We start from the raw sequence: 14,217 nt of genomic DNA, 5'->3' as shown, positions 1-14,217 counted from the left end.
ACAGGTCCCTCATCCCCTTCATGTTGATCCTTCCACTGGGATTACTGGTGTAGTAACATCCACCAGCGCCCTGTTTTCATCTCTTGCCCACCGATGCCGTCTTGTTCCAGTAGCCCACTTCTTATCAGGGCGTCCTGGTTCCTCAACACCTGACACAGACGTCGGGCAACGTCTGAGCTGGTATGGCTTCATATTTATGTCTCTCACTGGTGTCCGAGGTGGGCTTGGTTAGCATGGAGGAGCTCAGATTGGTGAGGGCAGGGGTGAGATGTGGGGGGATAGTGGTTGTTAACAGTCCATATGGCCTCCAGGTGTGGGAGAGGGCAGCCAGTGATGTTCAGAGTGGAGTTAATGACCCTCTGTGCAGCCTTATCTTCTCAGTCGTGTCCTAAGTACCAAACACCAGGCAGGTGTTGTCGCTGCTGATTTCAAAGGGTCTGATCAGTTTACAGGAGGACACCTGCCCATCACTACTGTTTGTAGTTTTTAATGGACTACATGTTCCATGAGCTCCTCAGCTGGTGGTGAGATTTTCCTTTAAAAAGCTCAGGAGGACGACATGACCATGTGGGGAGGAGGCGGACGGACATTTCTGAGCTCGAGTCTCTCAGGATGTCTGCTGACGACTCAGCCGGAAGCAATCTGGTGTCGGTGGACTTTGAAATCTTCGGTCATGTCCAGGGTCTGTATGTTTAACTCCCCTTTCTTCCTCTGCTTCTTAGACCTGTTGGCCTCTGAGAGCCTGTAAAACGATCCACTGCTGCTTAATTTAGGAACAAGCTGGGCGGGCCTCACTTTCACTTCTTAGAGCCTCATGAATGCCACCAACTGCACAAAAGCCCAAACAGACCTCCTCTGTTAGGCTGTGTAAACAAATGTGACTTTTGGAAACAAGCTGTTAAAAAATAGCAACTAATAATTCAAACTTTCTTTTCTCTCCTTCTTACTTTGACAGGAGTCTGCTTCCGAATGGTGAGTTTTCCTTTCAGCTCTTTTTGCTGCGATCACCTCCTGCTGCTTCCAAAAACCAAATCCCATCCTCATCAAGCCCACAGCTCAGTTCGAGGCTCAGTCTGCACAGAAACGTAGATTTTTTTTCCTTTTGCACACATGTAAACGGTGTCTCGATCATCCAGGTAAGGAAATCCCAACAAGCTGATTCTGTTCATCTGGACGTTTTCAGTGGGAGAAGCATTACGTCATCATACAGACATCTCCAGCCTCAGCTGACTGCAGGCAGTGTTGGTCAAGTTACTTGAAAAAAGTAATCAGTAACTAATTACTGATTACTTCCCCCAAAAAGTAATCCCGTTACTTTACTGATTACTTATTTTCAAAAGTAATTAATTACTTAGTTACTTTTTAAAAACACGATTTACAACCTGAATAGGTGATAAAGTGATAGATCTTTCAGCCCAATTCTACTTTTTCTGCATAATCATCATACAAAATGTAATCAAATGGAAAAGTCTCTTTTTAAAACTTGTTTTATTAGTTTTAATCTTTTAACTTTATGCATCAAGCAAACATTTAATTATCTGCAACATTCTCTGACTGGAAGAAATTAGTTTAACATTTAAACCTATTTTCTGCACATTCCAGCACATAAAATAAAATATTTTTTGTGTTTACACTCAGTCTTTCAAATAGATGCAAGTAAAACACAGCAGAAAATAAATAAAGTCAAAGACTAGCGGTCCTGTTGCTCTATTTTCACCTGTAAAGCAGGAGTGGGGTAGGCGGAGGGTTACCCTGGTGCAGGTGTGCAGCGGTCAGTGGAAGAATCCGCGAGTTTCTCTGTGAGTTTCCAATTACGTCGTAGCTACTCGGAGCTTGTTTAGGGGGGTTTTTTTCCGCTGTAAAAAGAAGTTTTCTTCCCACGCACAGTGGATGCTAATGTTTTTGTCACTTTTTATGGAATCAAACTCAAAGTAAGGTCAGTACTTCCACGCTTTAAACGCTGCACGCTCATACTCTCTCTGCACTCGATATATGATCCATTGTTGATCTGCACACAGCTGTTGTCACGAACGTCGCACTCGCTTACGTCACTGTCATGAGACATTCTCGCAAAAAAATCACGGTTTTAGTAACGCAGTAACGCAGCGTTCCTACGGGAAAGTAACGGTAATCTAATTACCGTTTTTGCAATAGTAATCCCTTACTTTACTCGTTACTTAAAGTAATCAGATTACGCCCATCTCTGACTGCAGGTGTCCAGCCTTACGTTTGCACAGTAACTGAAAGCAGCCCGCTGACTAACAAGCGGCTGTGAGGTCAGTTTTTTCACCATAAATCTGCTGTCGTGACCACGGATCCATGACCGTGACACTTTGCATATTAATTTACACAACTGGCGACACGATCAGGTGTGGATTTCACAAAACTCAACAGGCTACAGTGGGAAAAAAATCCCAGTGAAAGCATTGAAATAAAACAACCTGCTTTAGCTCCTCCCCCTTTATGTCAACTCTCACCAGCTGTTTTTATTGGCTGCCCCTTAGTTTATGACTAAAAGCTTACTGGGTATCTGTGGAGATAAACCAATAAACTAGAACAAAACAGACATTAAGTATATACAATTATTTTTTTTAATACATTATTTTATTGACTTAATGTTTTTATGTCCCACATCAATCTTTGTTTAACATCCAGCTTGAAGGATCTTATTAACTCCTCTCTTCCCGTCACCAGTACACAGAGAAGGAGGGTCTGCGGCTCGGGCTGGTCGGCTGGGTGAAGAACACCTACGCAGGGACGGTGGTGGGACAGGTCCAGGGTCCGGCTGACATGGTGGAGGAGATGTGAGTGCACACTGACACGCCACAGCAGGCTCTGGTGCAACTCTCACTGCAAAGTGCTGCGGTGATGCACTTTTTCAGCCACTAGATGGCGACCTTTGCCTTCACAACACGACGGTCACCTGCTTCAGGTCTGTTCTGTCGCGGCAGCAGATCTGCAGGCACCGACGCTTTGGTTCAGGAGATTTATGAGCAGTTTAAAGAGTTCTTGTTCTCATGCAGGTGAATTGTTAAATATTAAATACATGCGAACATACTGTGGGTTCTTCAAGCAGAGCTACAGGATTTATATCTGCTCCCTTTGGTGATGTTTCTGCCTGTTTTTCCAGTTGAACACTAGAAACTCTGAGTTCCCAGCTGTCAGTGAATGCAGCGTAATGGTATCAGATCTGGAACTGAAGCCGGGCTCAGTTTGTTTTGAACGTCCCATCCTGTCCGGGGGGAGTGATGTCACCGGGTGGGGACGTCCGATTTAGATGACATCACCACCTCAAGGGATCTGCTGATGCTCCCTCACATCACACACACACACACACACACACACACACACACACACACCAATAACTTAAATCGTGTTTGTTTTTGGCTCCTTGCAGTGCCAGGCGGGCGGGGTCCCAGAGGGAGAAATGGCACAAAAACAGATTTCATTTCAAGCTTCAGCATGAATCGTAGGAGCTGGACGCTTCAGTCTGAGCACAGAAGCAACTGCAGCCATTAAATGTGTTTCCAGGCTGGTTACACACACGAGGAACTGTGATTGGCTGTATTACAACAAAAGCACATCTAACAGTCAATAAGACTGTAAAGGGTCAGTTCACACACACAGTTTCTCTCCGTCGTATATCGACTATTATTTCCATGTTAACACACTTGCTTTCACGTCCTTCCTGTCGACTCCACTTTCACCACGACCTCACTTCCTGCCGGGCCTGTGAAACGGGATCCAGCTGTTCCTCCAGGCGTGCACGAGGAACAGGAGGAAAATAAGGAAAGATGAGGAACAGAGAGCAATGCAAACGTTAGGCTGTGTGGAAGTATGGAGAGCGAAGGCTGGCGGTGGGAGGTGAAGCAGTGGGTGGTTTCTATTTATTCCTCTGGGAGCAGAAAAATTCCCAGAGCCGAGCTGATGAAAGTGAAGGAATGGAAACAAAGACAGAGGCGGGAAAGTCCGGACGTTAAACTACAAATGCTTTGCAGTTTGCTGAATTAAAACGCTGGATATCAGCGTTGTGGGAAATATGGGATTTAATCCAAATGAATGGAAAATTTATGTGTAATTAAAATATATTACTGGGACAAATGTGGCACTGATGTAAAGGAGCAGACCCACGGCTCCCACTCACATGTTGGCTGTTGCTGTAGAAAGTATGTTTTAGTTTAGCTTATGGAGTGTGTGTCGGGGTGTGTGTCCTGGGAACCAGGAGTTTGGTGGTGTTTGTGGACACTGCAGCTTTTTGGGATATTCCTGGAAAGTCTGCTCCACGTTTTTCCACATAGAAATTCCTCAAACTGTTAGACAAGTTTATTTGTATAGCACAATTCAACAACAAGGTGATTCAAAGTGCTTTACAGAGACATTGTAAAAATAAATCAAATAAAAAAATAAAATAAAATAAAAAAAATAAAAAATAACAAAAAAATAAAAATAACAAAAAAATAACAGAAAAATAAATAAAAAGCATGATTTAAAATTGATTAAAACAAGCAAACAAACAAACAAACAAACAAACAAACAAAACAGTATATAAATCAAAACAGATCAAATCAGTAGTTAAAATGTAAGTTTTGAAATTTAAGCTTAAGTGTGGATTTGGTGTTTTATTCAAATGCAGCTGAGAACAGGTGAGTCTTCAACCTGGATTTAAATAAACTGAGTGTTTCAGCTGATCTGAGGCTTTCTGGGAGTTTGTTCCAGATATAAGGAGCATAAAAGCTGAATGCAGCTTCTCCGTGTCTGGTTCTGACTCTGGGAACTGATAAAAGACCGGATCCAGATGACCTGAGGGATCTGGAAGGTTCAAACTGGGTCAGGAGGTCACTGATGTATTTTGGTCCTAAACCATTCAGAGCTTTATAGACCAGCATCAGAACTTTAAAGTCTCTCCTCTGACGGACAGGCAGCCAGTGTAAAGACCTCAGAGCTGGACTGATGTGGTCCACTTGTTTGGTCTTAGTGAGGACTCGAGCAGCAGAGCTCTGAATGAGCTGTAGATGTCTGACTGATTTTTTAGGTAGACCTGTAAAGATGCTGTTACAGTAATCAAGCCTGCTAAAGATGAATGCATGGACTAGTTTTCCCAGGTCCTGTTAGAGGTGACCAAGAGAGCCGGGAAGGTGTCGTATCTTATGTTGGCAATAAAAAGTTTAATTACACGAGAGGAGCTGCCTAACGCACAACCACAGACGCAACAGTGGGGTAAAGCAGCTGAGCTTCAGCCTGAGGTTACAGCACGTTCACGGAGCTCATTATCAGAAACTTCCACTGTAACAGGAGATGTTGGACAGGAAATAAGGAAAAGCAGAATACACCCACTTTAGGGAGTCATTCGTTGCATTCAAGGCTACCTGTAGTTAGAAAAATACATTTAACTTATAGGCGCTTTAAAACCCTTTAGAGAGTTATTTGGCTCGGATCAGCAGCAGTGTGGCCAAGACGCTGTGCTGCTGACTTCCTGTTAGCATTGTGTGGAATATACCGTACATGAGGACAAGGTCACTGTAGCCGACATAAACTAAAGACCAAACCTAGACGATGAAACAGATCTGGGGTCACCGAAGCATAAGTGATAATATTTGTGTCAAAAACAATCAAATAAAAGCGCGCAGGCAGGCGAGTACGGTCACAGCAACGATGCTCTGGCAGAGAAGCGTTGCAGCTTCCACACAGCTGATTAACAGCTGATTAACAGCTGATTAACGGGCAGGTGCAGGGAGAAACTCCACCCAGGGGCGGAGCAGCAGAAAGGACTACACCTGTGGCTCCACTTGAGGCTTCGCCACAAGGAAAATGTTTAAAGAAAAACCTGATGTCTGCAGACGCCGCACCACATCGTGTGCCGCTTCTACTTTCCTGCACGTCTGCCTCCATGTTTAGTTATTGCGTCTCACGTCTGATCTCAGGAATCATTTATCTCTCGTGTTTAGCCGTACCTGCCCTCCTGACTCGTGTTCTGTGATTATCACCTGTGCCTCGGTTTCCCAGCTGTGTCCACCTCCCCTGATTGCTCCTGTGCACATGCAGCGCTGTCGTCCCCTCATCGCTGCTCATCGTGTTCTTGCATCGTTTCCATCTTCTTGCAAGTTGGGTCCTAATTCAACACTTCATGGCATTAATGATTATAATAATGATTCGATTTTGGGGGGAGAAACACAACTAAGTGGAACCGTTTTAGTCTCTCCGTGTGGTAAACTGCAGCACAGCTGGTCGCACAGCTGTTCTGATGAGGCTTTGTGTATTTGCATATCAAGATTGATGAGTGTGAGTCAAACACCTGTGTTACCTGTTAGCGAGATCACAGACCCCCGACAAACACCAAGACCTAAACTAACAGTGAAAGTGATCAAAATAAACTTAGAGTAAAAGCTAAACTCGCTGCATGAGACCTTGTGGTGGTCGTGCTGACAGAAACGATGCACTTATGATGTAATAACTGGAAATATCTTGCTTAGGGCGGAGCTTCTGACATCGATGGAGTCCTCGCGAGTGTCGAAGTGCAGCTGTGAGCGGATCAGAGAAATGGCAGCAGATTAGAAACCAGCAAACATCCAGCTGCTGGAGAATTAGTGCTAAGCTGTGTGTGTGTGTGTGTGTGTGTGTGTGTGTGTGTGTGCGTGTGTGTGTGTGTGTGTGTGTGTGTGTGGACAGTAGAGTAGTGGGTCATGGAGCAGATCCACTGTGGACAGAGTTTGGCAATAAAGCAAAACTAGGACAGCCACTCTCTCTCTCTCTCCCCATCCCCACTCTTGTTCTCATGCTCGCTCGCCCGCTCTCTTTGGCCCGCCTTCAGTCGGCGCAGCTACATGGACGTGACCCTGATCCCCTGCAATCTCCTCTAATCTACACGCACGCCTGCACTCGACCGAACGCTCAGAGAGCTGCTGCACAGCAAACTCCCAGCGTTACGTAAAACCAGAGGAATGTTTTTATTTACCCATCATGCCTTTGGTCGTCCAGCTGCAGGCCTGACCCCCAGTCGGCTGGTGGGGCCTTCTTTTCTGGTTTTGAACGTTTATGTCCCTCAAGCAGTGAGGTCAGGAACATCAGTTTCAGGACTTTATGGTTTTGGCCGTCAGCATGTTGGTTTTTGGAGCTGGACGTGACCGTATTTGGACGAGAGGCTGGCGTGCTAAGTTACCAGCTAAGAGTAGCTGCAGTAGTTACCAGGTGGCATCCATAGACTGTATATAGGAGCATCACACAGACACTGAAGTCAGCCAATCAGTGCTCAGCCTTCTCGGACGGTCGGTTAGTGCAGTGAACCTGATAGCAGCTCTGAAAGGCAGACGGTTTTACATCAGAGTCTGTGGTGATTAAAAGCAACTGGATCCACTGGTTCCAGTTTTTACTGGACTTGAATGAAGAGCTTTCTGTGGACCGACTGAACTCTGGCAGCAAGTCACCATCAGTCTCTGTGAAAGCCACTCCATATCTGCCTGTAGGACACGCTGTAGAAGCTGCTGTGAGCAGCTCACAGTTGCTCTGCAAGCCACTTTGCACCCCAACTCCACCCCAGTTCTTCCTCTTCTTGTTTTTTCTCACTGAATCGCCACGATGCCATCAAAGCTGAATATAAGAGTCTGCAGACATAAATAATCTTTTATTGGTTGATGCAGGTCTCAAGCAAACTGATCCTCAAGGAACCTTTGGCAAGTTTAAGTAAGAATGTTTGAAATCTTTAGGCAGCAACCACAGAAGAGTCGTCCGTCACCGATGACCCACTAAGCTGTGATCATCGGCTGTCACAGTAAAAACAAAAGTCTCTTTGCTGTCTGCAGTGCGTGTAGGACTTAGACCCGTGTGCCATAAACCTGAACTGCACTCTCTTCTTTCTCATTGGGTCCTTTACAGGAAGGTGTGGCTGAGCAAAGAAGGAAGTCCCACCAGTCGCATCACCAGAGCCTCCTTCACCAACCGGAGGTCGATCGACAAGCTGGAGCTCTCCGGCTTCAAGACTCGCTTCTGACCAGTGAAGCAAAGATCCTGCAAACAGCTTCTCCACTGTCCCCTGGAAGAGGTCAGAGGTCAACGACGCTCCTACAGATTCAATGAATGAAGACTTGAAGGCTGCTGGTTTATTCAGAGGGTGACGGAGAATTCATTTATAGTTTTTAATCAGTTGGATGTTGGCTTAAGCAGCTAAAAACACTGAAACCATCAAAGCCTGATTTGTATGAATTAAATATCTTTGTAATGTCCTCTGCCTCTAACGCCTTGCTAGAGTCGACATTCAGACTAAACTCCTCTTCAAAATGACCACGCAGACAAGAGGGTTTGACTTCACTCCCTTTACTTAGGCCAGTTGAAGTAGGGTAAACCTGAGAAATAACATAAAATGCTCTTAGAAATCATAGATGAGGACAAATACACAAAAACAGTACAAATGACTTGTTTAGCTAAAAATGTTAGCGAATCCTCTCTTTACAAACATTTCTATTAAGTAAACACTGCAATCCCATTTCTTCAAGTAGATTTGTTCATTAGTAAGGATGGAACAGAATTACATACCGACAATGCCCTTAAAGACCATCTTAAGGGAGACAATTGCCACTACAGCAGAGAACAGGAGAACAGGAGAAGTCTTTTCCCCAAACAATAGCATGCACTTTCTGATGACATCATAGAACAGAGACAGATTTGCGCATGTTACACCAGGTCATGCCAGAAGGGGCACTAAAGAGAAACTTTCTCAGGGAAAAATCTATTTAAAACAGAACACGGTTACATGGTGACAGAACACTCCCCGTCTGAAACTCAGCAGGTTTCACCTACTAATATGACAAGGTCAAACACATTTCAGTCATCTGGAGGAATGAGCAAGATCATCTCATTCACGGGCCGGACGTAAAGCTTTGGTCCCTCTTTCTTAATGACCTTCACTTGCACTTTGCGCACCCTTCCGTCTTTACTGGGATACACATCAACGATAATACCTAAGGGCCAATCAATCCTACTGCACTGACTGTCCTTAAGAAGCACCACACTCCCTTGCTTAAGGTTTGGCCGGTCAGAAGTCCACTTTGTTCGACACTGTAGTGTTGACAGATACTGTTTCCGCCACCTGTCCCAAAATGTGTTAGACAAGCTTTGGACCCTGCGCCACTGTTGCTTCAATAGGTCTTTATGTCCAAAATCTCCTTCTGGTACTGGGCATGGACCTACTTTCTGAGTAAGTAATGAAGCCGGTGTAAGAATGAAAGGATCTGTAGGATCATTTGACACAGGCACAAGTGGTCGACTGTTCACTATGGCTGAGACCTCAGCCATGAATGTTGTGAGTACCTCATGTGTGAGTTTGGAGGAGCCCATCTGAAGAAGCATCGAGTCCAGGATACGACGTGTAATGCCGATCATCCTTTCCCATGCCCCCCCCATATGAGAGGAATGTGGTGTGTTGAAGGTCCACGTACATCCGTGTTCCGACAGAAACCTCTCCATGGCTTTCCCATCACGATTTGAGGGAATCCCCATATCTTTGCAAGCTCTGGTGAAATTAGTGCCCTGGTCGGAGCGTATGTTTTTCAAAGGCCCTCGAATCGCCGTAAACCTTCTGAATGCATTTATGAAACTGGAGGAATCCAATGACTCAATTACCTCAATGTGTATAGCTCTGACACACAGACAGGTAAAGAGGACAGCCCACCTCTTACTATCAGCGTGGCCTCCTCTCGTGCGACGGGCTGATACAGACCAGGGCCCAAACACATCAATGCCGACGTTGCTAAAGGGTGGTTCCATGCTGAGCCTGTCTGGTGGCAAGTCTGCCATCTTTTGAACTTCACATCTCCCTCTCAGCCTTCGACAAGTGACACACTCGAAAACGAGTCTATTAATGCATCTCCTGCCACCAACGATCCAGTAACCTGCAGATCGGACAGCTCCTTCAGTGAAGAGACGTCCTTGGTGACGTACCTGCTCATGAAAGTGACGCACTATGAGAGTGGTTACGTGATGCCGTCCAGGCAGAACCAGTGGCTGTTTTTCGTGGAACCCTATTTTTGCCTCAATGAGACGACCCCCAATCCTTAATAGCCCGTCTGAGTCAATAAAAGGATCCAGGGCAACGAGTGAGCTGCTCTTGGGAATGTTGGCGTTTGATGCAAGACACTCCAGTTCTTTTCTATAGACCTCTTGTTGAACTGCTTTGATAATGACTAGCTTACTCTGTTCAAGGATATCCCGGGTTGGGGGTGTGCTGCACTGATGCCAACCCTCACATTTTTGAGTGACACACTCCTTTCCTTTTTTGAAGCTCTGAACAATGTGAATAAGGGTACCAAGAGCCCTTGTGAGGGAACTCCAGCATGAGAAGTGATTGAACCGCCCAGAGCCAAGATGTTTGAGGACTGTGACCGACAGTGTTGTGACTTGAGGCCTGATTTCACTGTCTTGATCTGGTTCCAAAAGGTCAAACCTCTGTACCGCTGGTGACGCCCCTTCAGGTCGAGACAAGAATGCCGGTCCAGAGAACCATATTGTGTTCTCAAGGCGGTCTGCTGTGATAGACCGTGTGGCAATGTCTGCGGGATTGTCTTCTGTGCAGACATATCGCCACTGCTGTGGCATTGTGCTTCTTCTGATTCTCTGGAGTCGATTGCTCACGTATACATAAAACCTCCTCTTCTCATTGTAGATATATCCGAGCACCACCTTACTGTCTGTGTAGTAGGTGACTGCGTGAAATACGATGTCTATTTCGGAGGTGATGACCTCAGACAGAGTTACTGCCATGACTGCTGCACAAAGCTCCAACCGAGGTACAGTATGCTCCGGGCGTGGGGCCAGTTTGGCTTTACTTGCAACCAATCTAGTGCAGCATCCCCCATCTGCATCCACAGTTTTCAAGTAGGCAACAGCAGCTACTGCTTTCTCTGAAGCATCTGAAAAGACACAGAGTTCTGTTAACTTGGCAGTAGATGGTGACATGTTTGAGTACGGTCGGGGTATCCTCAGATGTCTTAACTCCTGCAGAGAATCTCTCCAACTTTCCCACACCCTTTCCTTTTCTGCTGGCAATGGAGTGTCCCAGTCCGAAGACTGTGAGGCTAGTTCTCGAAGCAGCAGTTTTCCTTGAATTGTCACAGGGGAAACAAATCCTAGAGGATCGTACAGGCTGTTCACCGTTGAGAGAACTCCACGTTGAGTAAATGACTTTCTCTCGTCCTGTACACGGTAAGTAAAACAGTCTGAATTCAAGTCCCAGTACAGCCCAAGGCTACGCTGCATTGGTAGAGTGTCAGCAGTAAGGTCCAAATCCTTCAGGTCTGTGGCATGATCTTCACTGGGAAAGGCCTTCATGACCTCCTTGCTGTTCGAAGCCAGCTTATGCAGCCTAAGGTTAGAGCAAGCCAGCATTTTTTTGAGTTCTTCTGAGCAGGTCAATAGCTGCATCTGCTGTGGGCAAGGACTTTAACCCGTCATCTACGTAAAAGTCACGAGTGACGAACTGTTCTGCATCCTCCCCATACTCCTTCCGGCCTTCCTGTGCTGCACGTCTAAGACAGTAAATAGCCACAGCCGGTGAAGGACTATTTCCAAAGACGTGCACGTTCATACGGAACTCCATAATCTCTTTCTCTGGGTTGTTCTCTTTAAACCAGAGGAACCTGAGGAAGTTCCGGTCTTCAGGTCGCACCATGAAACAATGAAACATCTGTTGTACATCAACAGTGAAAGCGATCTGTTCTTTCCGGAACCGAAGGAGGACTCCTACCAGAGTGTTGTTGAGGTCTGGTCCCGTTAGGAGTACTTGGTTCAGAGACAAACCTTTGTGCTGGGCACTGGAGTCGAAGACGACTCTTATTTGAGAGGGCTTCTTGGGATGGTAAACCCCAAAACAAGGCAGGTACCAATGCTCCTCATTAGGCTTCAGCGGTGGGGCTTCTTCAGCGTGCCCATTCTGAAAGATCTTTGCCATGAACGAGACAAACTCTTCTTTCATTTTAGGCTTCCTTCTGAAAGACCGCTGTAAAGATTTGAGACGTTCAAGTACTTGCTCGTGGTTATGAGGGAGCCTTGGTCGTGGAGATCTGAAAGGCAGGGGAGCCACCCACCTGTTTTCTTGGTCCTTGTAAACTTCTTGTTCCATGATGTGGATGAACTGTCCGTCCTCGATTGAAGGAGCTTCTTTGTCATCGTCCTTTGTTGTCTGGAACACATTACAGTCTAAAGTGGCCCGTTTCTCGCTGGCAAGGGGATGTTTGCATGTCAGGGGAAATGAAGGGGACCCACCACTACTGTATTTCTCTTTTACAGAGTACTTGTTTGGGCATGGCTGAAAGAGAGAAGGGCGTCCATTTTTCAGTACGTTAGTGTAGCAAGAGCTGATAACAGTAGGTCTGTGGACATCTCCAATGCAAACATCTCCCACAATAACCCAACCCAGGTCCAACTTCTGGGCATAGGGAGCATTTTGTGGGCCATTCACTTGTCTTCTGACCTTATGAACCCTAATGATATCTCTGCCTAACAAGAGCAGAATGGAAGCTTGGGAGTCCAGCTTTGGAATGTGTTTTGCAAGGGCCTTCAAATGACTGTGGTTTAATGCTACCTCTGGTGTTGGTATTTCTGCACGGTTATTTGGGATCTCATTGCATTCAATCAGTGTTGGCAAAGAAAGTGTGACACTGCCGTTGATGGGTTCGATCACAAAGCCATGTGCTTGCCTGCCTTCTGTCTCTTGTGTTCCAGCACATGTCTTCAAAGTGTATGGTGAAGGAGAACCTGAAATGTTGAATAAGTCGAAAAACTCAGTACGCGCAAGTGATCTGTTACTCTGATCATCTAATATTGCGTATAATGTAACTGCAGCGTCTGGGCAGCCAGTCGGGTAGACCTTGGTTAGACATATTTTTGAGCAGGAACGTCCTGCGGAATAGTTTCCGCAGACCTCAGTGCATGCTGTGGAAACATCAGTCTCAATCGGATTGGAGTTTCCCTCCCCGCCCTGATCTGGTGCGGAATGTGCTGTGTTGGTGGACCATTGAACAAATCCAGGGTGCAGGGCTGCAATGTGGCTCTTGCTCCCACACTCTGAGCAGGAGATGTCATCTTCGCAATTCCTTGCCAAATGTGTGGCTCTGCAGCACCTGTAACATATTCCGTGCCTTTTTAAGAGTGCTTTCCTTTCTTCTATTGGCTTCTCTCTAAACCCACGACACCTTGGTAAGGAGTGGGGTTTATTGTGTAGCGGGCAGCGCTCTACTGGATCCTCTCTAGTGGATGACTCACTTCCAAATCGGGTGCCAAGCGATACAGTCCTTGTACCGCTGGAAGGGGGCAGAGGATCTCGAGAGACTCTCGTTTTAAAAACTGCCACAGCCTTGTGACCTTCGGCTTTAGACGATTGCTTAGCGCCTGATAACTCACTGCTGAATGCGGTCTGTGTGAGGCCAGGGTCGTTGCGCATCCGTGCTTCCCGACACACAAAGTCCACAAAGAAGCCGAATGGGGGATAGGGAGCCCCGCGATCTTCTTTGTACTTAAAGCCTAGAGAAAGCCATTTTTCCTGGAGATAAAATGGCAGCTTCTGCACCACAGGGGTAACACCACGAGGAGTATCCAGATAACTAAGCCCAAGCAGGTCACCATCTTCTTTGGCAGCCTGTATTTCCGACAGCAAGTCTCCCAGCTCTCTTAGCTTACGACCGTCTCTGTTTGGAATCTTGGGAAAGTTATCTAATCTTTTCAAAAAGGCACCCTCGATGACCTCTGGTGCACCATAGCATTCATTAAGCCTATCCCACATAGCTCTGAGTCCGTTTGCTGGTTGGTTCGCATACACGGATCGTATTCGTCTGGCATGTTCAGCTGAATCCTTACCTAGCCATTTCACAAGAAGGTCAAGCTGTTCACTTGGTGAGAGGTTGAGGCCTCTGGTGGTATTTATGAACGATGCTTTCCAGGCTCTGTAGCATTCGGGACGGTCATTGAAATGAAGGAGCCCTGTAGACACCAGTTCACGTCGAGCCATAAATCTGACAAGGTCTGACATGTTCTGCTCCATTTCTAGTGGAGTGTACAGTGGACCCCTTTCCTGGCATGTGGTCTCATGTGGGTGACTGAAGTTGTCTGTGGTTGTAACATAGGCGGTGCCGGTGTATCCACTGTCTAGAGGCTGTTGAGCATAACTGACCGTTGGTTCTTGTTTAGGGGTGTAAGTGTCACTTTGCTCTGCTTTGCCTGGGAAGTGATCCTTTA

At 46.3% G+C, this 14,217-nt stretch overlaps 1 protein-coding gene across 1 annotated transcript; it reads left to right on the top strand.

Moving 5' to 3' along the window:
* Positions 1 to 560: 560 nt before the first annotated feature.
* On the top strand, positions 561 to 8,201 carry LOC102786023 (acylphosphatase-2-like). The gene is made up of 4 exons (XM_087849661.1): positions 561 to 682; positions 956 to 972; positions 2,695 to 2,804; positions 7,870 to 8,201. The coding sequence occupies exons 1-4, from the start codon at positions 613 to 615 to the stop codon at positions 7,982 to 7,984; spliced, it is 312 nt and encodes a 103-aa protein (XP_087705787.1). The 5' UTR covers positions 561 to 612; the 3' UTR covers positions 7,985 to 8,201.
* The last annotated feature ends 6,016 nt before the right edge of the window (positions 8,202 to 14,217 follow it).

This window comes from Neolamprologus brichardi, chromosome 13 (assembly GCF_056152115.1).
Source record: "Neolamprologus brichardi isolate AB-2024 chromosome 13, ASM5615211v1, whole genome shotgun sequence".
NCBI classification, from domain to species: Eukaryota; Metazoa; Chordata; class Actinopteri; order Cichliformes; family Cichlidae; genus Neolamprologus; species Neolamprologus brichardi.
The sequence above is the reverse complement of the archived record's forward strand: the minus strand, read 5'-3'. Positions and strand labels throughout refer to the sequence as shown.

Bases quoted from the DNA above. Each gene is read 5' to 3' on its own strand.
- LOC102786023 (XM_087849661.1), top strand. From the start codon at position 613: ATGTCTGCTGACGACTCAGCCGGAAGCAATCTGGTGTCGGTGGACTTT. The intron at 2,805-7,869 runs GTGAGTGCACAC...GGTCCTTTACAG, and splicing joins GCTGACATGGTGGAGGAGAT to GAAGGTGTGGCTGAGCAAAG.